The sequence below is a fragment of the Pongo abelii genome, chromosome X (genome assembly GCF_028885655.2).
Source record: "Pongo abelii isolate AG06213 chromosome X, NHGRI_mPonAbe1-v2.0_pri, whole genome shotgun sequence".
Classification (NCBI taxonomy): domain Eukaryota; kingdom Metazoa; phylum Chordata; class Mammalia; order Primates; family Hominidae; genus Pongo; species Pongo abelii.
In genome coordinates this window covers 18,286,297-18,314,112 of record NC_072008.2, presented here as the reverse complement: position 1 = coordinate 18,314,112, position 27,816 = coordinate 18,286,297, and the positions used below count along the sequence as shown (strand labels likewise).

At 41.1% G+C, this 27,816-nt stretch overlaps 1 protein-coding gene and 1 pseudogene across 1 annotated transcript in view; one reads left to right on the top strand and one right to left on the bottom strand.

Moving 5' to 3' along the window:
• Nucleotides 1-1,074: 1,074 nt before the first annotated feature.
• Nucleotides 1,075-27,816, top strand: part of BEND2 (BEN domain containing 2) — a 50,685-nt gene continuing 23,943 nt past the window's right edge. Inside the window, exons 1-5 of the mRNA XM_009234629.3 lie at nucleotides 1,075-1,176; nucleotides 5,183-5,392; nucleotides 7,991-8,125; nucleotides 9,219-9,337; nucleotides 18,027-18,441. Coding sequence (XP_009232904.2) covers nucleotides 1,152-1,176; nucleotides 5,183-5,392; nucleotides 7,991-8,125; nucleotides 9,219-9,337; nucleotides 18,027-18,441 — 904 coding nt within the window. The 5' untranslated portion in view covers nucleotides 1,075-1,151. The remainder of the gene's footprint in view (nucleotides 1,177-5,182; nucleotides 5,393-7,990; nucleotides 8,126-9,218; nucleotides 9,338-18,026; nucleotides 18,442-27,816) is intronic.
• On the bottom strand, nucleotides 23,322-24,301 carry LOC112130851 (heterogeneous nuclear ribonucleoprotein A1-like; annotated as a pseudogene).

Here is a 27,816-nt window from a genome sequence, read left to right as displayed (position 1 = left end):
CTTTATATTTTATAACATTTAATTCTTAGAATCTTGTGAGGGAGGTGGTGTTCAAATATAAATAAGACATGGTGCTGTCCTCCAGGAACTTAGGAGAGAGGCATGTTGACGAGGATTTATAATGTCAGGCAAAGTAATTTAAATACTAATAGGGACGTGAAGATTACCTGCTGTGGGATCCTTCTTACCAGGGGGCTATAGGAAAGTGTCTTGATGGAGGTATTATTCAAACAGATGTAGTACCGAGACAGGTTTTGAAAGATGTGAAGACAATAGTAAAGACATGGAATCAATCTAGGTGCCCATCAATGGTGGACTGAATAAAGAAAATGTGGTACATATACACCATGGAATACTATGCAGCCATAAGAAAGAACAAAACCATGTCCTTTGCAGCAGCATGTACACAGCTGGAGGCCTTTCTCATAAGTGAATTAACACAGAAACAGAAAACCACATACCGAATCTTCTCACTTGTAAGTAGGAGCTTAAACATCCGGTACACAGGGACACAAAGATGGAAAGAATACACTGCAGACTACTAGAGGGAGCAGGAAGGAGGGGAGGGGAGGGGTTGCTGGGTATTTATTAGGGGCACATTTTCAAAGTTGGCTTGTTTTCGGATTTGTTCCCAAAGCCGGCATCGGATATGAGGAAGCAACCCGGAAAACACTAGAAAGTCTGAACGCAATTCTCTTACATTGGACTTTTTCTTTTATGATGTGCGTTTTGGGACGAGCAGAATTACACTGTTGGCTCCCAGTTCATTATCTCTATCTCTATCTCTATCTCTATATCTCTATCTCTATCTCTATCTCTACATCTGTATCTACATAGATTCACACACACATATATAGTACAAATATATATATATACATACATATGTATATTTTTGTAAAAAGAACTCTTTAAGAAAGTAGGTCGGAAGTGGGGTGGGGGCGAGGCCCTTTGACCCCCAGGAGTCACGCACGCATGCCAAGTGCTACTGCGCAGCCGCAGAGACGTGGTCCAGGCTCCTGCCGGCGCCTCATTGTGCCTCCGACAACGAGTGTACGCAGTTACCACGCAGTTACCAAGCAGTTACCGCGGAGCCGCGGCGCAGACGTAGGCCTCAGGTCTCGGGACTCAGAGCCAGACCCCGCCATCTCACGATGTCAGAGGTGACCGAGGAACAGGGTAAGGTGACCTCGCCTCAACTGGCCCACTAGCTTGGGCCTCAAGTTCTGTCAAGAGTCTGGATGGCACCCACTTAGGCGGCCATTCAGGGGCGGCAGGATTGGCTAGTCATCGGCCGGGGCATGTCGGGGGGCGGCCTCTGGGTATTGGCCATCTGCCGCCGATTGCTCAGCGCGCCGGTGGGAAATTTGGCGTGGTGGACCGAGATGGCCCAGGGTTCAGGTCGTCTCAGGGGCTCAAGATGTCCCTGAGACGTGAGGTGATCCTGAGGCTCATGGCGTCTCCGTGGCTCTTGGTGGCTCAGGGTTGGGGTGACTTGGGCTTGTGCCGAGAGTGCGTCCAGAGGCTGGGTCTGGTTGCCCTCCGGCCCGCGGTTCTTTCCGGAGCCTCGAGTGGTTGGGAAACAATCTAGGCGGTCGTGACGCCGGGCCCCGGCGATACAGATCTATGCGGCCGCACTTTTTCTTGAATTTATTGATTTTCCCTGGTGGGCAGCCGCGGAACACAGCCCTGTTCAGCGTTTTGGCATAGCAGCTGGGGCGCAGCCTCAAATTCCGGGTGTTCTGAGGGGGGTGCTTTGGGTGGTACCCGCCGCCTCTCCCGGGGTGCCCTCTTGGGTTACATTTTGAGATTTTGCAGCTTATTAGATACTTGATGCTGACTTTCTGGGACGAGCTGATCCTTTTTCAGCTGTTCTCTTTTTGGTGAGGCGGGGTATGGGGGGGCGAGGAATGAGGAATGACTCAGACTTTCACAGAGGTTTTTTGTTGTTGTTTTTTGTTTTTGTTTTTGGTTTTGCTTGGTTTTGTTTTGTTTTGTTTTGTTTTCAGACAGAGTCTCGCTCTGTTGCCCAGGCGGGAGTGCAGTGGCGCCATGTCGGCTCACTGCAGCCTCCGCTTCCTGGGTTCAAGCGGTCCTCTCACCTCAGCCTCCTGAGGAGCGGAGACTACAGGCGTGCACCACCACGCCTGGCTAATTTTTGTATTTTTTGTTGAGACGGGATTTCGTCATGTTGCCCACACTGGTCTCGAACTCCTGGGCTCAGGCAATGCTCCCGCCTCAGTCTCCCAAGGTGCTAGGATTACTGGCGTGAACCACCGCACTGGGTGAGAGCTTTGAGTCTAAAGAATTGACAAACTCCCGAGTTGATTTCCTGTCAGACGTTTTGCGGTTGAGACATGGAGTCTGAGGCTTTGATGGTAACCGCGTTTGATTTAGAGACAGACTGTGCAGCTTCGCTGTTTTATTGTAAGTACGTAAATGAGGAGGAAGAGAAACACGTAGGGTGTTGGGAACAGAGGCGGAAGTTGGGAGATCCTGCGAAATCGGAGTCCCTTTGCAGCGGGGGAGGCTGTCGAGGCGTGTGAGGGCCCGGCCCCCTTGCCGCGTGGTTGTTAACAGGAAGGCCCTGATTTGGCTGGTGGCAGATCCTGTGCCTCCCGGCTCTCCCCGAGTGCGGCAAACTGGCTTCAGGTTGACTAAAAGCGATTTTTCGAGCAGCTTTGCTGCGCCGTGTTTTCTAAAGCGAGGCGTGGGCTGGGTGCCTTTTTGAGCCTCACTTGTCCGGCCTGCGGCAAGTGCTGGGCGATGGGATACGGTTCTGGCGGCAAAGGAAGGGCTGCCTTTGAGAGACCCGCAGGAAGATTTAGAAAGTGATTGTTCTTAAAACAAACGGAGCAGTCTGGCTGTTGTAATTGGCCCCGTTTTGCTGTGTGTTCCTCAAAATGGTCCCGGCGTGAAAAGTTCTGAAAACAATGAGTTTTCAGAACTCATTGTGAGCTGTGCCTCATCTGATGAGTTGATGGCAATTGAAAGCCTTGCGCCTTGGTAGTATAATGTTCAAACAGTTTCTTGTTTTTGTTTGTTTGTTTTTTTGTTTTTTTGAGGCGGAGTCTCACTCTGTCGCCCAGGCTGGAGTGCAATGGCGCGATCTCGGCTCACTGCAACCTCCAGCACCCAGGTTCAAGCGATTCTCTGGCCTTAGCCTCCCGAGTAGCTGGGACTACAGGCGCACGCCACCACGCCCTGCTGATTTCTGTATTGGTAGAGACAGGGTTTCACTGTGTTGGCCAGGCTGGTCTCGAACTCGTGACCTCAAGTGATCCGCCCGCCTCGGCATCCCAAAATGTGGGGATTACGGGTGAGAGCCACCATGCCCGGCCATCTTCAAACAATTTCTAAGTGTTAAAATGTCTTTTAAAATTTAATTGGGAAAGTTATGTGTATACCTAAAAGAACTGATTGGACTTTTACATATTTACTGAGAAACCTTAGTGGCGTTGTCAATAGCTTTACTAGCTCTAGTTTGAAAGATCTGTTGATATACAAAAGCTTGCCTTAAAAATACACTTTCAGTTGCCTTGGTTATTTTCTTCTGATGACAGAATCTAAAGTTCATTGTACAGAATCGACAGAAAAGTCTAATGATAATAAATTTGCTATTCAGTGATAGCCACCTAGATAACGATTGGTATGTTACCTTTGGCTCTCAAAGTTAGGATTATACTGTGTTTTTCTGTTTTGAATCCTTTTCTCCCCTTTAACTTTATTTAACTTTATTTCACAAGCATATCTAGTATTAGTACACTTTCTTTGGGAACATGCTTCTTCTTCTTCTTCTTCTTTCTTTCTTTTTTGTTTGAGACAGGGTCTTGTTTTGTCGCCCAGGCTGGAGTGCAGTGGCGGGATCCTGGCTCACTGCAACCTCAGCCTCCCGGGTGCAAGCCATCCCATCTCAGCCTCCCGAGTAGCTGAGACTACAGGCGCATGCCACCACTCCCGGCTAATTTTTGTAGTATTATTATTATTATTATTATTTTTTTTGGTAGAGACAGGATTTTGCCATGTTGCCCAGGTTGGTCTCGAACTTCTGAGCTCAAGCGATCTGCCCCACTTGGCCTCCCAAAGTTCTGGGATTACAGGCATTCGCTACCGCGCCCTGCCTGAGAACACACTTCTTATTGGCAATATACCATTCCAGCTCAGGGAAATACCATAATTTATTTAAGCTTTTGTTTATTTAATACTTTGGTTTAGATAATTAGGTGGTTTCTAATGTTCTATTTTTTTTCCATGAAGACTATTAAGTAGACTTCAGAGTGACTCTTTAAAAAGCCCCACTTATTATGGGCGAGAAAACAGAGGCAAAAGAGTCAATTTATCTGGCCCAACAGTCATACCTCTGGATAATTACAGAGCCTGCATTGGAACCTTCATTCTGTGGTTCCTAATTTAGTACCATTTTCAAATCATCACATGCCCCTCACACTAGCTAATTATTTTATTCTCCTGCATTAGTCTATTTGAAATAAATAGAATAAATCCAAATTATGATGTAGTTTAAATGTGGTCTGTGAGTGAATACTTCAAGCTTAAATGTGTTCTTTTTCGGGCCAGCTTTAAGAAATAAAGCTTATTTTGATCTTAGACATTTTGCATAATGTGTTTTCGTATTCATTAAAATGGTTTACCGAGTTGATATTTCACATCTGGTATATTTGTCGTTACCTATTTCACTTTTTGTGAGATTCAGTTTTAATTCATTTCATAACAACATTTACTTTTGCACTTTATTTCTGCATCATCAGTCATCATAGACATTAATATTAGTTTTTAGAGAACAAATTTAGAACTTCATGGTCACCACAAGTATGTCTACTTAACACCAGTTGCATCATTTAAGTTAAAAGCATATCATTGAACACTGTGGCATGGGCCAGCTGGCCACATTTCTTAAATGAGAAGAAATTTATTGCTCTACGAAATTGGAAGTACTAGAGATAGTAGTCTATGTGTGTGTATGCATACATACATATATACATACTTCAAAACTTCCTACTATTGGTTCATTAACTAACTTGTAATGATTACAGATATAAAACTATGTAATACAAATTTTCAGCTAAAATATGTTTTTTAAACAATCTATAACTTTATAAGGTAGCTTCCTCAAGAAACTTTATTTAATGTGATATTGAATCTAATCTTTCTCTTTGCTTATTCTTAGATTTTGTTATTGTAACTGTCGACGACAGTGATGATAACAATGGTTGCAGTATTGAGATGGTGGAAGTTTCTGAAACAGCAGATAGTTCCACTAATGACATAGCAGATGATTCCACTTATGTCACAGCAGATAATCCCACTGATGACGCAGCCACACCAAATTTTCCAGGCAGCAATGATGACCATCACCGTCCACTCCAAATGTCATATGGTAATTTTGTTAAATTTCATCCTTGGCAAAATTTTGCTCTCTGGTCCCCATTTCCAGTAAATTGCTTAAATATTCCTGTAACCTTTACAGTAATTAGTTATGACCAGAGGGCTTAGCTTCGTGGTAATACCACAATGTTTACTTCTGCTTGCATTTTCCCTTCACTTAAGCTTTGCCACGTTTCCTTTGTTCTGTGTGAGACAGTCTCAGGAAACATTGGGGAGAATATATTCTCTGTCTTTGAACAATTATTTATATCTGGCAACTATAATTATAACAATTTGGTGGCAATGCAAAAGTGAAAAGCTAAAACTGAACTTCTAGGAATAACAGCTTGAGTCAGCAGTCCGTGGAGCAGGTGGCATGATTATCTATGTAGAAAGTCTCAAAGAATCAACAAAAATCTCCTGGAAGTCATAAGTGATTATAGCAAGGTTGCAGAAAACAGGTTAATATACAAAAGTTAATCACTTTACTACATGCCAACAATAAACAATTGGAATTTGAAATTTACATTGGCATCCAAGACCCCATGGAAAGTGGAGTCCTGCAACCAGAACTGCTGTAGCCACTGGTCCTTTGAATGGCTCTCTAGGAAATGTGAGACCATCCACATCCTCACTTGTACAGAGAGCCATGAGACGTTAACTCCTTGGAATATTTCTTCCTTAGCTATATGACAATTTGTTCTTTGCCCTTTGCTTAGAGAATTGGATTTTCTTCTCTTTAAAACATGGAAATATTATTGCCTATGTTGGAGACTGGCAAATTTTTTCTGTAAGGGGCCAGATAGTAAATATTTTAGGCTTTGCAGGCCATAAGGTCTCTGCTTTAAGTATTTAACTCTGCCTTTATAGCATGAAAGCAGCTGATATGTAAACAGATGGCTGTGGCTGTGTTTCAATAAAACTTTATGGTCATTGAAATTTGAATTTCCTATAATTTTTCCATTTCATGAAATATTCTCCCCCCATTTACAAATGTAAAAAAAGTCCATAACATCTTAGCTTATGAGCTATACAAGAACAGGTGGCAAAGTGGATTTGGTCCACAGGTTGTGGTTTGCTGATCCCTGATCTGATACCAAAAAAGTCATTTGATACCACTTATCTGTTTTGGTTTTAAAACTATATGCAGGGCTAGCAGGATACTTCTTTAATGTGTTATAGAACATCTGATATCATAGAGACAGAAAGTAGAATAGAGGTTACCAGGGACTGAGGTGAGGGGGAGTTATTGTGTAATGGGTACAGAGTGTATGTTGGGGATGATAGAAATATTTTGGGTATAGATAGTGATGATAGTTATACAACTATCTGAATATATTTAATGCCACTGAATTGTATACTTACAAATGATTAAAATGATAAATGTTTGCCTTTCAATGTATACACATCATTATATCAAAATAGTGAAAAATTAGAAGCCATATAAATGTCCCACAGTGGAAAACAGATAACAGAACCTCTGGACATCCATAAAATGGAATATTATGCAGGCATTTAAAAATATTTTTAAAATTATAAATGACACAAAATTCCTTAAAAATACATGAGTAAGATAAATAAATGTATTTAAAGGTTACAATATTTATTGCTGATGGATTGCTTTCTCTTTTTATTCAGATTCTGAATTATTTATAATGAGCTGAATTTTTTAGGTGAACTTTTTTTTTCTTTTTTTTTTTTTTTTTTGAGACGGAGTCTCTCTGTGTCGCCCAGGTTGGAGTGCAGTGGTGTGATCTTGGCTTACTGCAATCTCTGCCTCCTGGGCTCAAGCGACTCTCCTGCCTCAGCTTCCTGAGTAGCTGCCACCACCACGCCCGGCTAATTTTTGTATTTTTAATAGAGAGGGGAGTTCACGTTGTTGGCCAGGCTGGTCTTGAACTCCTGGCCTCAAGTGATCTGCCTGCCTCAGCCCCCCAAAGTGCTGGGATTACAGGCATGAGCTACCATGCCCAGCCATAGGTGAACTTTTTATGGAAGTCTATGACATACAAAATATGCACACATCATAAATATACAGCTTAAATAAATTTCAAACTAATAGATGCATATAACCAGCACCCATCCCAAGAAATATAAGGTTATGAGCTCCCTAGAATCCTATCTACCCACTTTCAGTCACTACTCTTCTTTGTAAGGTAACCACTATCCTGACTTCTCCCACCATAGATTACTTTTTTCTGTTTTTGAGTTTTACACCAATTGAATCATATGCTATACTCTCTTTTATATCTCGCATTTTTTTCAGAGACAGGGTCCCACTGTGCTGCCCATGCTGTACTTGAACTCTGGGGCTCAATTGATTCTCCTGGCTCAGCTCCTGTGTAGCTGGAACTATAGGCACGTGCCACCACACCCGGCTTGTGTCTGGCTTTTTTACTTCTTGCTATGTGCTGCAATAGTTGGTTTATTCTCATTGCTGTATAGTTCCTTTGTTTGAATACATCAGAATTTAATTACTTATAGCTTGCATTATAGTCAGAAAAAACTCAAAACAGCTTAAAAAATAAAATTTGGTTGAAGTTACAGCTCAGTTTGGAGGTATCTTATTGTATCTTTTATTTTCTTCTTCTTCTTCTTATTTTTGAGTCAGGGTCTCGCTCTGTCACCCAGGCTGGAGTGCAGTGGCATGATCACAGCTCACTGCAGCCTCAACCTCTTGGGCTCAAGCAATTCTCCCACCTCAGCCTTCCCAGTAGCTGGGATGACAGGCGCATGCCACCATGCCCAGCTATTTTATTTTTATTTTTATTTTTAGTAGAGACGATATCTTGCTATGTTGCCTAGGCTGGTCTCCAACTCTTGAGCTCAAGTGATCTTCCTGCCTCAGCCTCCTAAAATGTTGAGATTACAGGTGTGAGCCACCGGGTCTAGCCTGGAGGTATTTTATAACTTGATATTTCTATATAACATTAGTCTGCATTTATCTAACTTGAGAGTTAGTTCTCCCATTTTCTTTATCCCCTTTTGATTTCTCTCTTTTGGGTCCTTGGTCATTAGGATCTCCACTATGGAATGAAAGGAAACAGGAAAGAGATGAAACTTGAATCCCTTAATTGTGCCTCTCATTACTGCCCTGGCTCAGGAAGGTTTAAGTGAAGTAGCTCTTTCATTAAAGTGTCACTCCCAGTAACTGTGATGCAGGCTTTTAAAGCAAATCTCTAGTACAAGATATAATCCAATACTGTTGCAGCCAATGTCTTCTTCTAGTTCCGTAGTTAGGTGACTCAGAGCCATAACCAGATCTTCCTAATTCCAGATTGTTTGGCTTACATTTCACATCCATTTATTTAGGATTAATGTAAAATTTAATAAGGCAATCCTAACTTGAAAGCTGAAACGGACCTTAGAGATCATCTCAACTGATGTTAACCTGGCAGATGAGGAGGTGGTGTCTCTAGTGGTCTTGCCAGCTCACATAGCAGTGGGGGCCCGATCTAGAATAGATTCCTGGCTTACATTTTGGACACAATGCCATCTCCTTAGTCAAGGGCCTTTTGGGGCTCCTTTACAAAAGCAGTTAGCCCTTGTGTTCTCTTGTTCATTTGTTTCCAGCATTTACTGTGTAGGCTTTAAGTTATTAAGCAGTCACTTCACAGTTTGTAATTGTGTTTGATTTGATTCTTATTCCTAGTCATAAGTAATATAGCGCTTCAGTTTTAAAATAGTTACTCTAAATTGGTCATGGAAGAATTCTTGTTTTGTCACTCTAAAATTCAACCCAAAGTCCAATTCAATTTGAGTTAGCATTCTGAGAGCATATCCGTATTAAGGTTATTAAGAGAGTAGTGTATGAAATAACTTTTTAATGCATTGCTTCACAGTAGCCCATGGTGACCAAACAGTTTCACAGATGAACCACCCAGTACATTTAAGAAGATACAGTTACAACTCAGAGGAAGTGGATTTGCCAAAAAGAGGAAGATTATGTACTCCAGAGGTAGATGTTATGGTTTGTTTATTAAAGTGAAAATCTCTCTTCGTTCTTTTCATTCTGCTGTATTTCTTTTTAAAAAATGGAGTTGAATTTCATGCAGTAAAATGCACAAATCAGTGAGTTTTGATAAATGTGTATACTTACACCCCGTGAAGATAATGAACATTTTGGCCGGGCGCAGTGGCTCATGCCTGTAATCCCAGCACTATGGGAGGCCAAGGCGGGTAGATCACCTGGCGTCAGGAGTTTGAGACCAGCCTGGCCAACGTGGTGAAACCCCATCTCTTCTAAAAATACAAAAAAATTAGCTGGGCGTGGTGGTGCATGCCTGCAATCCTAGCTACTCGGGAGGCTGAGGCAGGAGAATCGCTTGAACCCCGGAGGCGGAGGTTGCAGTGAGCCGAGATTGCGCCACTGCACTCCAGCCTGGGTGACAGAACAATACTCTGTCTCAAAAAAAAAAAAAAAAAAAAAAAAAAGACGGTAATAAACATTTTCATCACCCTAGAAAGTGACCTGGGACCTCTTCCCAGTAAGTCCCCATCTCCCTTAACTTTGGGGGAAATACATTTTGATTTTTTTTCCATCCTAGATGAGTTTTGCCTGTTCTAGAACTTCACATAAATAGAATTGTACAGTATGTACTGTTTTGGGTCATAGTCTTTTTTCCTGAGGAGAATGTTTTGGAGATTTGTTTCATAGTATTAATATTTCATTCCTGTTCATTGCTGAGTGGTATTCTGTCATATAAATACTCATAAGTTGCTTACCCATTTTTTTTTTTTTTTTTCTGAGACGGAGTCTTGCTCTGTCATCCAGACTGGAGTGCCATGGCACGATTTCGGCCCACCGCAACCTCCACTTCCTGGGTTCAAGCGATTCTCCTACCTTAGCCTCCTGAGTAGTTGGAATTACAGGCGCCCGCCACCACATTCGGCTAATTTTTGTATTTTTAGTAGAGACGGTGTTTCGCCATGTTGGCCAGGCTGGTGTCAAACTGCTGACCTCAGGTGATCTGCCTGCCTCGGCTTCCCAAAGTCCTGGGATTACAGGCGTGAGCCACCGCACCCGGCCTGTCCATTCTTTTGATGGACATTTGGGTTGTTTGCAGTTTTGGGCTATTAGGAGTAAAGTGACAATGAACATGCTTATGGCAGTCTCTTTGTGAACCTATGTTTGCATTAAATTTGGGTAAATACCTGGGAGTGGAAGTATTAGGTAATGGGGTAGGTGAAAGTTTATGAGAAATTGCCAGTTTTTCTAAGTGGTCGTACTGTTTTACATTACCACTATGTTCTCCTGTGCTTTTTGATCTCTGAAGTTGAATAAAATAGATTATTAAACTATATATAATTTGGCTTAACAGAAAATGTATTTGTTTACTTACATAAGGATGTAGATATCAGTGCCACATAAGTAGTGTAGGCAATTCTTAACTTCTATCAGCCTCAATATTTTCATTTTTGGGGATAATGCTAATTATCTGCCCAGTGTCATGGTTTTGTACATAATTATCTGAAAGCACTTTGGAAAGCATGAAGCACTATACAAGGGTAAGATGGTAATATTTTGTTTACAATTATTAATATCTATTATAATTTGATATAATTTTGCCATCTAATAAGTTTGTAATCCTGGGCTAATTCGGTTAATTTTTTATCATGTATTTTGAAACAAAGAAGTAGGTAACTACTTGGTATGTGTATATTAAAATTATTCTTATGGCCCACAATTCATCTTTAGAATAATTATACAGAAACATAATTTACTGTTATTTACTGTCTGTTTACTTATTTATACCCTGCCTTACTCCAAAAATATTTTAAGATGATTTACAGATTAATTTACCAAGAAAAATAGATGGTTAAGTGTTTCCTGTCTTGTCCACAGAGTGTCACTGTTGGTTTATTTGAAAATCAAAAGCCATTTAACATTTGGTTCTTTGTTCATGGTTAGAAATACTTGCTTTTAAAGCAGTTCGGGTGCTAGAAGACTCGTTTATCTACCACGAAGTATATAAATGGTTAAGCTTGATGAAAATGGTGTCTTAAGTGTAGTTGGGTTAATGAGAACACAATTCTGCAAATATATCTTTTCCTGTAGTTGTAGGATTTGCAATGGGCAAAGGTCCTTTGATATCACAAATAGGCCTTAGGTGCTTCTTGAAAGTGAAATGGAAGTTCTGAACTTTTCTTTCTTTCATATTTTCTTTTGGTTTATTAATAAATTTTCCTTAGACAATAACATGAATACTTGATTGTGAAGAAGGTGGAAGTATCATTAATGAGTGTATACCAGACTTTGAATCTTTATATAATATTAAATGCTCATTGCCAAATATATTCCAAGAAAGCAATTTGGATTCTTTTTCAGTCTTCATATATACTATAGAATTACTCTGAACTCAGGCTTAAGGAAATATCTCTCTCTCCTGAATCTGTATGCTTCTTTTCATTAGACAATGAGCTCTGAAGCATTTTGTTTCCTTCTTTTCCTTATCTAGTAGGAAATTCACAGCATTTTTGTACCCAGTTTCATTAGCTTTTCTAATTTTTAAAATAATTATAGATTTACAGAAGAGTTGCAAAAATATTTCAGAGAATTCTCATATATATGCTTCACACGGCTTCCCTTAATGTTAACTTACCTGTATAACTTAAAATTATGGTAATTGTAATAATCACAGCACAGTTATCAGAACCAGGAAATGAACATTGGTGTAGTACTATTAGCTAAACTGTGGTCCTTGTTTGAATTTGCCATTCCTACCAAATCCCATGTCCTTTTTCTGTTCCAGGATAAAATCTAGTATCCCACATTGAATTTAGTTGTGTCTCCTTAGCCTCTTCTAGTCTGTGACAGCTCCTCATTCTTTCCTTGTCTTTCATGACTTTGACACTATTGATGACTACTGGTCAGTTATTTTATAAAATGTCTCGTTCTTTGTGTGTCTGATACTTTCTCTTGAATAGATCGAGATTATGCATTTTTGGCAAGAGTAACACATGAGTGATGTTATCCCCTCATTGAATCATATTGGGGGATACGTGGTGTTGATATTTTTTTTATTGGTGATGTTAACATTGATCACTTGGTTAACATGATGTTTTCCAGATTTTTCCACAGTAAAGTTACTGTTATTTTTCCCCATTGCCCACGATAAAGATTTTGGGTGGCAGGGGATTTTGAGACTCTGCTAATATCCTGTTTCTCTTCAACTCACCGAGATAAATTAGTATCCATGCATGGATTTTACCTGCAGCAGCCATTATTGTGGTGTGTGCCTTATGTTGATTCTCTGTTTCCCTCATTCCTTCTGGATTTATTAATTGGAATGCATTTGCAAGGGAGAGCTGTCCTTTATCTCCTACTTATTTATTTATTCAATTATGTATATTCATATTAATATGGACTCATGGACATTTATTGCATTATATGAGTTATAATCCAGTATTGTAATTATTTCTTCATTGATCAGATTTTCCAGCTTTGGCTATTGGGAGCTCCTTCCGTTGATTCCCATGGCCTTTTGACTTTCCCCCACCTTTTTTGTATACTCACTTGTCTTCTGACATCACAAGACAGTCTAGGCTCATCTGTACTTTCCCTGTCTTAGCTCTGAAATTCAACTGTTCTCTAAGGAGCCCTGGTTCCTTTAGTTGGAGACTGGTATTTAGAAACCAAGATCTGGACACTAGGTGAGTTCATTGCTCCTCTTGTGTCATTGATCCTAGGCCTTCTCAGTGGACAGAACTAGGAAATAAATGTAGGTATCCTAATCCATGCATACACATACATCTATATTTCGATCTCGCTATATATTAAAACTATATGTTCATACCGATATTCAGTAGCTTTTCTTAAACCTAGGTTCTTATATAATAACTTCTTTGCCTACCTCCTTTATTAATCAGCTCTTTTATTCTCATATTCTCTTTTTCTTGGCTTTATAAGACTTCTGAAATCCTCTGGAACATAGGGGAGAAACAAAAAGAATTTAAAAATATAAATATTTAAACTGTTCTTTTTATAGTGCTTACTTTGGGTCCTAGTGATATTAGACATTGACTACTTATTTTATATATGTATGTATCTGAGATGGAGTCTCGCTCTGTCGCCCAGGCTGGAGTGCAGCGGCGCAATCTCGGCTCACTGCAACCTCCGACTCCTGGGTTCAAGTGATTCTCCTGCCTCAGCCTCGCGAGTAGCTGGGACTACAGGCGCGTGCCACCACGCCCGGCTAATTTTTTGTATTTTTAGTAGAGACGAGGTTTCGCCGTGTTAGCCAGGATGATCTCAGTCTTCTGACCTTGTGATCCACCCGCCCCGGCCTCCCAAAGTGCTGGGATTATATGTGTGAGCCACTGCACCTGGCCTATTTTTTATAATGTTAATAGAACAATGAAGTTTCTTGTGATGAAAATGATAGAAACCATCTTTCTGTATTCCAACACTGTTGTAAAGTATGAAGTTCTGTCTCTCAAATGTAGTTTTCTGAAATACTGAGCTAAAAAAATTTTTTAAATCACATTTAATGCCATTGTACTATTTTTTTTTTTTTTTTTCTGAGACAGAATTTCGCTCTTACTGCCCAGGCTGGAGTGCAGTGGTGTGATCTCGGCTCACTGCAACCTCTGCCTCCCGGGCTTAAACGATTCTCCTGCCTCAGCCTCCCGAGTAGCTGGGATTACAGGCGTGCGCCACCACACCTGGCTACTTTTTGTATTTTTAGTAGAGACAGGGTTTCACCATGTTGGCCAGGCTGGCCTCGAACTCCTGACCTCAGGTGATCTGCCCACCTCGGCCTCCCAAAGTGCTGGGCTTACAGGCGTGAGCCACTGTGCCTGGCCGCCATTGTACTATTAATAGAAATTTTGCTGTGTCAAGTTCTGTATGATTATCATCTCATTGTGATACATTTTTCAAAAAATTTCTAGTTAGAACAGTATCCCAAGGTGAAAAATTTGAAGTAAAAATAATTTCTATAGCCCCCCCTTTTTTTTTTCACAAAAAAAGCCCATAACTGATCAAATGTAGTTAAGCCTCTTTCATCTAGATTGTTTCACATTTAATTTCTCCAAAATAATCCTTAAAGGAAATTGGCTGATATGGATGAAATTTAGTATGTGCTTGAATGTGTATCAAGATGTCTCAATGGAAACAAACTGGCAGCCCATCAAGGTTTTGTAAAGAACCATACCTTAGGTGGTTTTGAGGGGGTGTTATAAGAATCACCATGTTGGTAAAGATGTGATTTCTGGGGATTTTGTGAGTTCTAAGCCAGAGGTAATGAAGGTTTATTAAAAAAATGTTTCTTACCGTATATAATGTTTCTTGAATGGAATGAACTAAAGTATTTTGGAAAGTAAAATTGTTTGGGCGTTTATCATGATCATGGGGGAGAACAGAAGCAGAGTGCTTCCAGGGGACACATGCAGTCTTGGGGGGAAGTGCGTGCAGAGGCGAGCTGGGAAGGGAGGGAGCAGGTTCTCCCTAGCCTGCCTTCCCCTGCACTGCTAGGCCAGGGTCCCCCTCGGCAAGCCTGCACACTGGGGTGGGAGGCAGCATCTGTGGGGGGAGGTGCCTAGGGCCATGGTCAGCCTGAAATGGCCCCAATGGCTCCTCTCCATTGCTCCTAAGGGGCTGGCTTTTTCCTTCCCTGCCCGTTCTGGATCACAGGGGTGGCGCTGCAGCTTGCCTTGTTCTTTCATACCAGTTCCCTCTTGAGTCCACTTCCGTCCTGCTTAGCTGGGAGCAGAGGAGGACGCCCTCGGTTGGCAGTCCCCGGCCTACCTCAGCCCCCTAGTCCTGCCTCTTCACTCCTGGAGACAGTGGAGCGCCTGGGGCAGTCCTCTCCTCCAACTCCTCATATCTGTCCCCACAGCCAACCAACTGCCCCCATCCCCGCCCTTCTTCTGACCCCTTCCCGACTATTCTAGTGGCCAGGGCTGACATCCTTGCTTCTTTCTGCATCTAGTCCCCTCCCCGAACTCAGAGCTGCCCCCCATCAGGCATTCCTCTCTGTCTCCTCTGGCTCTAGCTCCTGACCCTCCTTCCCCTCTACGTGTTCTCCCACAGCTTGGAGAAGCCACTTCTCTTGCCTCCCATCCCTCGTTTGCTGTCATCCTCACTCTTTCCTTCCCATGACAGCCTCGCTCCTGGAATGTCACTGATACTCGCTGTCTCCACATCTGGCTTCCTGTTTTTCTCTGGGTATTTTTGAACCTGCTGTTTCTTCTACCCTGTAAACCCTTCCATGCATCCTCACCTGGTGAGCACCTTCTCATGTTTTAATTCTCACCTCAGACCTCACCTCCTCTGAAAAGCTCTCCATGACTGCCAGCCTGGGTTAGGCCCACTCTTCTGTGCATGCTTAGCCTCCTGTTCCTGCCTGTGTCATGGCGCTGGTAATAACAACAGTAACATGAAGAGACCACTGAGCACTGTTGGACTGGGCGTAGTGTAGTGTTGTTACTGTTAGTATTAACCTAATACTATGGCAAGGTTCTTGTCCTCAAGAGAACCCTGAGAGAGATTTTCATCCCGATTCCCTACATGAGGACATTGAAGCACAGAGAGGTTAAGTAACTTGCTCAGGGTCACACAGCCAATAAGTGGCTGGACTCTAGTATTTGACGCCAACCATGTTCCCCTAGAGCCTGCATTGTTTACCTCAGTGTCATAGCCCAGTGGTTCTCACTGGGAGCATCAGAATCACCTGGAGGGCTTGTGAAAACATAGACCACTGCTCCCACTCTCAGAGTTTCTGACTCCAGAGGTCTGGGGTACAGCCTGAAATTTGGCATTTCTAATTTCTTGCAGGTGATGTTGATACTGCCAGTCTGTGGACCACTTTGCAAACCACTGTTCCAGGCTGCCAGTGGAATCCTCTCTTTGTCTATTGGAATCCTCTCTTTACTTGTTTCTCTCCCAGCTGAGATGGCAGTTCCTCTAGGACAGGAGCTTTTTTTTTGTTGTTGTTTGTTTTGTTTTTTTTTGAGACAGGGTCTCATTCCGTTGCCCAGGCTGGAGTGCAGTGGCGCAATCATGGCTCATTGTAGCCTCAACTTCTCAGGCTCAGGTGATTCTCCCACCTCAGGCTCCCAAGTATCTGGGACTACAGGTGCATGCCACCATGCCTGGCTACATTTTTGTATTTTTTTTTTCTAGAGACGGAGTTTTTGTTGTTGTTGTTGTTTTTTGTTAGAGATGGAATTCTGCTGTATTGCTCAGGCTGGTCTCGAACTTCTGAGCTCAAGTGATCCGCCTGCCTTGGCCTCCCAAAGTGCTGGGATTACAGGCGTGAGCCACTGTGCCTGGCTACGAGCTTTTATTCAGTCCATGTTTCCAACACATAGCAAAGTAGTTCTGCCAGGTGGAAGGCCGTCAATAAAGGTTTAGTTGAGTGAATGAATGAGGAAATGTTTCTGGCCCTTTGTTTAAGTGTATTTTTTTTTTTTTTTTGCCCAAAGTTTCTGTGTATTTCAAGAAGAATTCTCAGATTTTTATCAGTCATATATGCTTGATTGGCACGTAGGGGATGTGTACTCAATGGTTTTGTAAGATTAGTTGTTGACTGCATGATTTTAAAATGTTTGAAGCCAAAAGTCACATCTGTTATATTTGGCTCAATGTTCTTTCTGGAGTGGAACACTCACTGTCTGTATATAATATAGACTTCATATTTGTACATATATGAACATATATGTTACGTATGAACATTATAAAGTGAGTCTTTGGCCTTTTAGCAGATTTGAGGATTTCTTTCCTAAAATAGCACCTTCCTTGATGTGCAGTGTCTTCATCATCAATGTGCTGGTGTAGAGGCATTGTGGCACTTTCATTTGCTGGCATTAGAGCATCCTCAGTGCCTGCACGGGGTAGAGCAGCAGAGGGGATGTTGGGGCTCCTGAGCTCAGCCTCCTGGCTCTGTGTCACCTATAGCCAGGCCTCGAATAGGAGCAAGACATTTCTGATGGCTTGAGAACTTTTGTTGTGTCTAGCAGTTAACATTTGACTTAATGGCATTTTCACATGTTATTTTTCTTTTGAAATATGAGCTACTATTTTTTAAATATAATAGAATTTAGAAGATCTTATTGAAAATACCACTACGCAGGTTGACCATCTTTGTGGAGCTGTTTCAGAAGTGCAATGTTCTTGGGAGCAACCACCTTTGGTAAAACATGTGTTACAAAAACATTTTTACAACTTTGATAAACCTCTAGCTCCTAAAGACACAAATCAGTTAGAATTGATAGAGAACTAGTAACTCTGACATTAGCAAGGCTTTTCTCTACTTACTTTTATAGCAGATGGGGGACTAAAATTCCCTTGGAAGAATGCTGAAGCTTAGGTCTGACAGATTACAACACTGAGTATTTTTATGTTAGTAATTATCATGTATAAAATGTAGGGTTGAAGAAGAATAAAAATCATATAATCAAAGTACAGCATTTATCCTTAACAATGGAAAATGATGTTGCAAGGAAAGTACATAGGAATGCTTGTTTTTTTTTAATCAACTTTTTAAGCCTCATTTTAAGTTACAGTTGATTTATACTGGGTTGGTGTCATTTTAGAGGTCATCTGGATTTACACAAAAAAGTTTGATTGTATGTCTCATGGAGAAATTGAAGTCTAGGAACCGAAGAAAATAACTTTACTCATTCTGTTCTCTTACCCTGGATAGGTACAGTCTAGCATATCACTGCCAGCGGAAAGGCAGGAAACCCATGCCTGGGCCAGCCCTGCTGTAACATCTCTTGAGTCAGCAGCATGTTGTGAACTGCAGGAAGCAGACCTCAGTGAGAGTTTATCATATCCCAGAATTGTCTCCTCAAGTTCATTACAGCAGTGTGTCGCACAAGGTGGCTCATTTCCTTGTTTCGGTATGCCATGGAACTTTATCAGTGGAGGTGCTGAAAGTACCAATGCTGTCATCTCATTTGCCAACGCTACTACAGCAGTACCTATGGCAGGTCTGTCACGAGGAGAACCCAGTCTGGCAAACAACCCTGGTATGGTGAATTACTCTGCTCTACCAGAAAATGAAAACGTGGGCCCAGGTAGAACCTTGTCATCTTTCTGCTTCCATCCTAATTTGGGTGAGTTTGAAATGACACATATTACAGATAGCATTTTTCAATCTAGATTTTAAAACACCCTTCATGCAAATTAGTGTTAGTTATTTTTTAAATTAAAAGTTTTATCTTGAAGCCATTATAGATTCATATGTAGTTGTAAGAAATAATACAGAGAGATACCCTTTCCCCAATTTTCCCCAGTGGTAACATCTCATAAGACTGTAGTTTGTATTCATTTGTGTGTCTGACTTTTGGCTTTTTTTTCAAACAATTTTATCAGATGAGAAAGTTTGTATGTTCCTATCATAGTCAAGATACAGAACGGTTCTATCACCAGAAAGTTTGCTTGTATTGCCTTTCTATAACCAAACCCATCCTCCTTTTCCTTCCCCCACTTACCTATTCCTAACCTTTGGCAAGTGTGATCTCTTCTCCATCTCTATAATTTTGTCACTTCAGTATTGTTATATAATTGGATGCATATAGTATGTAACCTTTTGGTACTGGCTTTTTTTTACTCAACATAATCCCCTGGAGACTCAACCAAGTTGTGTGTTTCAGTAGTTCCTTTATTGCCAAGTACTATTCCATGGTATAGGTGTGCCATGGTTTAACCATTCATCTATTGAAGGAAATTATTTTTCCAGTTTTTGACTATTAGTAGTAAGGCTGCTATGAAAATTCATATACAAGTTTTTGTGTGAATGAAAGTTTTCATTTCTCTGACATGATTACCCAAGAGTGCAACTGCTGGTTATATATTAATTGCATGTTTAGGTTTTTTTTTTTTTAAAAACAAACCTTTATTGAGATATTAATGTCTTGGTCTGTTTGTGTTACTATAACAAAATACCATAGACTGGGTCATTGAAAAAGAACAGAAATGTAGTTTCTCACAGCTCTGGAGGCTGGGAAGTTCAAGAGCAAGGTGCCAGCCAGTTTGTGTGGTGAGGGCTGCATCCTCTGCAAGAGAGGAGCACTGTGTCCTCACGTGGCAGAAGGTAGAAGGACAAGATTTCAAAATGCCGTGTGAAGCCTCTTTTATAAGGGCCTCCATCCCATTCATGAGGGAGGAGCCCTCATAGCTTAATCATCTTAAAGGTCCCATTTCTTAATACGATCACATTGGCAACACCTGAATTTTGGAAAGGATACCTTCAAACCATAGTAATTGATAAGTAAAAAACTGCACGTATTTATTATACCCAATGTGATGAGTTTGGACATATGCATGTTTAGTTTTATGAGAAACTGCCTAACTATTTTCCAGGGGTGCTGTACCATCTGACATTCTTGCCAGCTATATATGGGTGATCTACTTTCTCTAAATGCATATTTCTGCTCTTTCTTTTGTTCTTTCTTCCTGATGCTCCAAGATTCCTTCTTTCATCATTTTCTTTTTTTGATTGAAGAGTTTTCTTTAACCTTTCTTTAAGGGTAAGTCTGCTGGGGACAAATTCTTTTTGTTTTCCTTTGTGTGTGAATGTCTGTTTCTCTTTCTTTCTTGAAGGATAATTTTGCTTGGTATAGAATTTGTGGGTGAAGTTCTTGTATTACAGCTCTTGAAAACTTTTTATTTATAGAAATGCCAGAAAGACCAGCAAACAGCAGTAAAAACAGCACTGAGACAGCAAATTACCCAACTTTAGTGGGAAATTACAATGGCCAAAATACTGCCTCTTTATCTGTCTTCATCCCTCCCTATTTTGGTGAGTTTGAAATGATACATAATGCTGGGCGTGGTGGCTCACACTTGTAATCCCAGCACTTTGGGAGGCTGAGGCGGGTGGATCACCTGACATCAGAAGTTTGAGACCAGCCTGACCAACATGATGAAACCCCGTCTCTACTAAAAATACAAAAAATTAGCTGGGTGTGGTGGCGGGCACCTGTAATCCCAGCTACTCAGGAGGCCGAGGCAGGAGAATCACTTGAACCCGGAGGCAGAGGTTGCAGTGAGCTGAGATCGTGCCACTTAACTCCAACCTGGGCAACAAGAACAAAACTCCATCTCAAAATAAATAAATAAATACATAAATACATAAAAAAGAAATGATACATATTGCAAATAGCATTATTTAATCTTGATTCACCAGTTTTTTGTTTTGTTTTTTTTTTGAGATGGAGTTTTGCTCTTGTTGCCCAGGCTGGAGTACAATGGTGCGATCTCGGCTCACTGCAACCTCCGCCTCCCGGGTTCAAGTGATTCTCCTACCTCAGCCTCCCAAGTAGCTGGGATTATAGGCATGCACCACCACGCCTGGCTAATTTTTTTGTATTTTTGGTAGAGACGAGGTTTCTCCATGTTGGTCAGGCTGGTCTCCAACTCTCAACCTCAGGTGATCTGTCCGCCTCTGCCTCCCAAAGTGCTGGGATTACAGGCTTGAGCCACCGCGCCTGGCCTGATTCACCAGTATTTTTAATGTCAGCTAGTGTGACTCTTTTCAAACTAAACTTTTTAGTTTGAGATAATTTTAGATTCACACAGTTGTAAGAAATAATGCAGAGACCTGTTTATGCTTTAGCCATTTCCCCCAAAGGATAACATCTTTAAAACTATAGTAAAATATCACATCCAAGGTATTGGCATTGATACACTCCACAGATCTTACTGAGATGTTCCTAGGTTTACTTGTAATTAATTTGTGTGTGTGTATTTAGTTCTTTGCAGTGTTATCACAAGTAGTTTTAATGTCTACCTCCAGTGAAGACATAGAACATTTCTATCACTGCAATGATGCCTCATCTTGCCCTTTGATAATCACATTCACTTTCCTCATGTCATCTTTTCCTTCCAACCTGCCCCATCCCTAACACCTGGTAACTACTGATCTGTTCTCAGTTTATAATTTTGTCACTTCAAGAATGTTATATTAAGGGAATGTTACAGTATGTAATTTTGGGGGATTGGTGTTTTTCACTCAGTATAGTTATCTGAAAACTCACCCAGCTTGTTGCATGTATCAAGAGTTCCTTCCTTTCTTTTCTTTTTTTTTTTGTTTTTGAGACAGAGTCTCACTCTGTTGCCCAGGCTGGAGTGCAGTGGCGTGATCTTGGCTTACTGCAACTTCTGCCTCCCGGGTTCAAGCAATTCTCATGCCTCAGCCTCCTGAATAGCTAGGATTACAAGTGTGTGCCACCACACCTAGCTAATTTTTGTATTTTTGGTAGAGACAGGGTTTCACCATGTTGGCCAGGCTGGTCTCGAACTCCTGACCTCAGGTGGCCCGCCTGCCACACCCTCCCCACAGGCATGAGCCACCACACTCAGCCTACCCTCCTTTTTGTTTTTGATTTATATTTCATAGTATGGCTATGCCACAGTTTGTTTAGCCATTCACCCATTGAAAAGGCATCAAATTGTTTTTTTTCCAGTTTTTGGATATTAGGAGTGAAGCTGCTATGAACAGTCATGAACAGGTTTTTCTGTAAATATAAGTTTTCATTTCTCTGGCATGAATGCCAAGAGTGTAATTGGTGAGCCTTATGGTACTAGCATGTTTAGTTTTATAAGAAACTGCCAAATAGTTTTCCAGAGAGTCTGTATTATCTTCCATTTCCACCAGCAATGCGTGAGTGATCCAGTTTCTCCACATTCATATTTCTGTTATTTCCATTGTTCTTCCTTCTGGATGCTCTATATTTTCTTTTTTCATCAATTCCTTTCTGTTTGAATACTTTTCTTCAGCCTGTCTTTCAGGTTTCTTTAGTGTTCCTGCATGTGAAAATGTCTTTATTTTCCTTACGTTCTTCAAGGATAGTTTTGCTGGGCATAGAATTTGTGGCTGAGAGTTTATTTTCCATCAATATCCTGAATGCAAGTCAGTGCTAGCTCTTTAAAAACAAAAAAAACTAGGCTTTTTATTTTGAGATAATTTTGAATTCACATGTAGTTGTAAGAAATTGTACAGAGATCCCATTTATACTTTACCCATTTTCCTCAATGATAACATCTTAAAGAACTATATCCTGCATCCAGGATATTGGCATTGATTAAATCCACATCTCTGTGTGTGTATTTAGTTCTATGAAATTTAATCATGAGTCAGTTTACATGTCCACTATTAGTTACAATACAGAACATTTCCATCATCACTACAAAGATCCTTCATATTGTTCTTTTAAAACCACAGCCACCTCCCCCAATCTCCCTTGCCTCTCATCTTGCCCTGTCTTAACTACTGATAGTCAGCAATCTCACTTTGTTTGCCAGAATTTCATTATTTGAGTATTGTTACTTAAATGCAACTAAATGCTGTGTAACCTTTTGAGCATGGCTTTTTTTCACTAAACATAATTTTCTCGAGATTCATACCAATTGTTGTATGCATCAATGGTTCCTCCATTTTTATTGTTGAGCACTATTCCATAGTAGGGATGTATAACTGTTTATCTGTTTATTCATTGAATGACATCTGGAGTGTTTTCTATTTTTGGCCAATACAAGTAAGGCTCTATGAACATTTATGTACTGGTTTTTATGTAAACAAGTTTGCATGCAATTTTGGGTCATATGGTACTCCATGTTTAGTTTTGTAAGAAAATGCTAAAAAAATTTTTTTTAGAGGGGCTGTATCTTTTTTTTTAAAGACATTTATTCAGCGTCATGATCAGACTATTACATTTAGCAATCAACAACATGGATGCAAAAAAATAAAATCTACATTAAAACTCTTTGTTGGAATGTTTTACACTTTCCACAGAACAGAAATTAAAATAACCTGTTATACAATTAATCACAAATACAGCCCTCGAATTTTTTGCCCATACACATGAGTATTTGTCTAAAACATGTGTTCTTTGTAGCACCTAGGCCCTGCCACCATTGTGCTTGGCTCAGTTCACAAATCTGTTGTAACCTGTAGCTTCCCTGTCACTTCTCTGGCTCTCCTCCCCAGCTAAGCTTTGTTTCCTAATTAAAATCTTCTGCCACTGCCATAGCTACTGGTGCTACTGGAACCACCATAGCCACCTTGGTTTCATGGTTTGGCAAAGTATTGGCCTCCACCACCATAGGGGCCAGAGCTTCTGCCTCCAACGTTTCCTCCCTTCATGGGTCCAAAATTTGAAAACTGATTGTTGCAATTGCCAAAATCATTGTAGCTTCCACCACCTCCAAAATTGCTTCCATCATTACCAAATCCATTATAGCCATCCCCACTGTCACCATATCCACTACCACCACAGCTGCCACCAAAACCACCACGACCACTGAAGTTTCCTCCACGACCAAAGTTGTCATTCCCACTGTAAACCACCTCCACGACCACCACCAAAGTTTCCAGAACCACTTTGACCTCTTTGGCTGGATGAAGCACTAAGCCATCTCTTGCTTTGACAGGGCTTTCCTAACTTCACAGTTGTGGCTATTCACAGTATGGTATTTCTGAATGACAGTCTTATCCACGGAGTCATGGTCATCAAAGGTTACAAAGGCAAAGCCCCTTTTCTTGCCACTGCCTCGATCAGTCATGATTTCAATCACTTCAATTTTTTCATACTGTTCAAAATAATCTCTTAGGTGATGTTCTTCAGTGTCTTCTTTAATGCCACCAACAAATATCTTTTTCACAGTTAAGTGGGCACCTGGTCTTTGAGAATCTTCTTTTGAGACAACTCTCTTTGGTTCCACAACTCTTCCATCCACCTTGTGTGGCCTTGCATTCATGGCTGCGTCCACCTCCTCCACAGTGGCATATGTGACAAACCCAAAGCCCCTGGAGTGCTTGGTGTTTGGATCTCTCATGACCACAGAGTCTGTCAGCGTTCCCCGTTGCTCAGAATGGCTCCTCCGGCCCTCATTGGTTGTTTCAAAGCTCAACCCTCCAATGAAGAGCTTCCTCAGTTGTTTGGGCTCTTTAGGAGACTCTGACTTAGGCATGAAGGCAGGGAGAAGAGAGACTTTAACAATGCTTCTTCAGCAGAGTCCACGGGCAGAAAGGCGGGGCTGTATCATTTTATCTTCTCACCAGTAACATCTGAGTGACCCAATTTCTCTGCATGCATATTTCTGCTCTTTCTGTTCCTTCTTTCTTCCTGATGCCCAAGATCAATTTTTTCATCATATCCCTTCTGCATAAAGATTTTCCTTTAGCCTTTCTTTAAGGGCAAGTCTATGAGGGATAAGTAATCCTAGTTTTCCTTCATGTGAGAATGTCCTTATTGCCTGTTCATTACTTGTATTAGTTTGTTTTCACACTGCTGATAAAGATATACCCAAAACTGAGAACAAAAAGAGGTTTGATTGGACTTACAGTTCCACATGGCTGGGGAGGCCTCAGAATCATGGCAGGAGGTGAAAAGCACTTCTTACATGGTAGTGGCAAGAGAAAAATGAGGAAGAAGCAAAAGCAGAAACCCCTGATAAACCCATCAGATCTCATGAGAGTTATTCACTATCACAAGAATAGCATGGGAAAGACTGGCCCCCATGATTCAGTTACCTCCCCCTAGGTCCCTCCCACAACATGCGGGAATTCTGGGAGATACAATTCAAGTTGAGATTTGGGTGGGGACACAGCCAAACCATATCATTACTCAAGGAGAATTTCACTATGTATAAATTCGTGGTTGAGAGTTCTTAAGCACTTGAAAAATGTTCTTTCTGTGGATATGCCGGGAATTGCAGAAACCAGGCTGGAAAACAACCCTCAGACAATGAATTGCCCAATTTCTTTGGGAAATGGCAGCAGCCCATGTTCTTCCTCTTCATCTGCCGGCCTCACACCTGATTTTGGTGAGTTTCAGATGCTGTATTACAAGTGACACTATTGAATCTGGATCGATCAACATCCTTAATGCAAGCTAGTAGTAGCTCATTTTTAAAATTAAACTTTTATTTTTATTTTTTTTTGAGACGGAGTCTCACTCTGTCACCTAGGCTGGAGTGCAGTGGTGTGGTCTCGGCTCACTGCAGCCTCCGCCTCCTGGGTTCAAGAGATTCTCCTGCCTCAGCCTCCCAAGTAGCTGGAACTATAGGGAATGCCACCATGCCTGGCTAATTTTTATATTTTTAGTAGAGGTGGGTTTTCACCATGTTGGCCAGGCTGGGCTCGAACGCCTGACCTTAGGTGATCCACCCTTCTTGGCCTCCCAAAGTGCTGGGATTATAGGCGTGAGCCACTGTGCCCAGCCATTTTTATTTTGAAATAATTTTAGATTCACATGTATTTGTAAGAAATAATAGAAATGATCCCCTTTATGCTTTACCCTTTTCTCCCAGCAATACCATCTTACAAAACTATAGTAAATTAACACAACCAGGATATTGACATTGATAAAATACACAGATATAACTGAGATATCCCCAGTTTTACTTATAATAATCTGTGGGTGTATCTGTATTTCTTTCTGTGCAAATTTCTTCCACGAATAGGTTTGATTCTCACCACCACAGTCAAGACATAGAACATTTCCATCACCACCAGGCTGCCTCATCTTTGATAACCACCCCCACCTCTCTCAGGTCACCCTTTTCTTCCCCATTGACTGTTCCCTAACCCCTGACAAACACTGGCCTCTATAATTTTGTCACTTTAAGAGTGTAATATAAAGGGAATCTTATGGCATGTAGGTTTTTTTTTTTTTTTTCAGTCAGTATGATTCCCTAAAGATTTATACAGGTTGTTGTGTGTATCAGTTGTTCCTCTTTTTTTTCTGATAATCTTCCATGGTTTGGATGTACAATCGTTGTTTTTAACCATTTACCAATTGAAGGCCATTATTTCCCCCCTCCCACTCTTTGGTATTAGGACTAAACTTCTCTGAGCATTCCTATACTGGTTTTTGGATAAATATAAGTTTTCATTTCTCTGTCATGAATGTCAAGAGCACAATTGCTGGGTCTTATGGTACTAGCATGTTTAGTTTTATAAGAAACTGCCAAACATTTTTCCAGAAAGGCTTTACATGTATGGGTGATCCAGTTTCTCCATATTTATATTTCTTATCTTTCTTTTTTCTCTTCTTTCCTTTTTTTTTTTTTTTAAATTGAGACAGTCTCGCTCTGTCATCCAGGCTGGAGTGCAGTGGTATGATCTGGGCTTACTGCAACCTCCACCTCCCAGGTTCAAGCAGTTCTCTTGCCTCAGCCTCCCAAGTAGCTGGGATTACAGGCACCCACCACCACACCTGGCGAATTTTTGTATTTTTAGTAGAAACGGGGTTTCGCCATGTTGGCTAGACTGGTCTTGAACTCCTGACCTCAGGGGCTCCGCCCACCTTGGCCTCCCAAATTGTTGGGATTACAGGTGGAGCCATTGCTCCCAGTCTATATTTCTGGTCTTTCTATCAGTCTTTCTTCCTTCCTGATGCTCCAGGATTTCTTTCATCATACCCTTTCTGTTTTAACATTTCCTTCCCTCCCTCCCTCCCTCCCTCCCTCCCTCCCTCCCTCCTTCCCTTCCTTCCTTCCTTCCTTCCTTCCTTCCTTCCTTCCTTCCTCTTTCTCTTTCGTTCTTTCTTTTGTCTCACTCTGTCATCCAGGCTGGAGTGCAGTGGTGCAGTCATGGCTCACTGCAGCCTCCATCTCCCGGGCTCAGGTGACCCTCCCTCAGCCTCCTGACTCAGCTAGGACTACAGGTACTTGCTATCACTCCTGGCTAATTTTTAAATTTTTTTTGTAGAGGTGGGGTCTCATGTTGTCCAGGCTGGTCTCGAACTTCTGGGCTCAGGCAATCCACTTGTCTCCGCCTCCCAAAGTATTGGGATTGTAGGCATGAGCCACTGCACCGGGCCTGGAGATTTTCCTTTAACCTTTTATATGGATAAGTCAGCTAGGGACAGATTTTTTTAGTTTTCTTTTGTTCGAGAAATGTCTTTACCGTTTTTCCAGAAGGATAGTTTTACCTCATGTAGAATTTATGATTGAGCATTCTTTTTTTTTCCAATAGCTGAGAAAATTATACTTATTGAAATGCCAGGAACAACAGAAACCAACGTGGAAAATAACTCTCAGACAGTGTATTACCCAGCTTTATCGGGAAATACGAGTGCCCCAAATCCAGCCTCTTCAAATCTTCCCATCACTTCTAATTTTGGTGAGTTTGAAATAATGGATATCACAAGCAGCCCTCTCATCTAGATTCATCAACTTTCTTAATATTAATTCTTAGTGATAGCTTTTTACAAATTAAACTTTTCATATTGAGGTAGTTCAGAAATCATACGCAGGTATAAGAAATAAGACAGAAAAATCCTGACTACTCTTTACCTAATTTCTCCCAATAATTATATTTAGCAAAAATACAACAAATATTACAACCAGCATATTCACATTTATACAAGCCACAGATCTTATAGAGATGTCCCATTTTACTTGTATTTATTTGTGTGTGTGTGTGTGTGTGTGTGTGTTTAGTACTATGCAGCTTTATTCCACAAGTAGGTTTGTGTGTC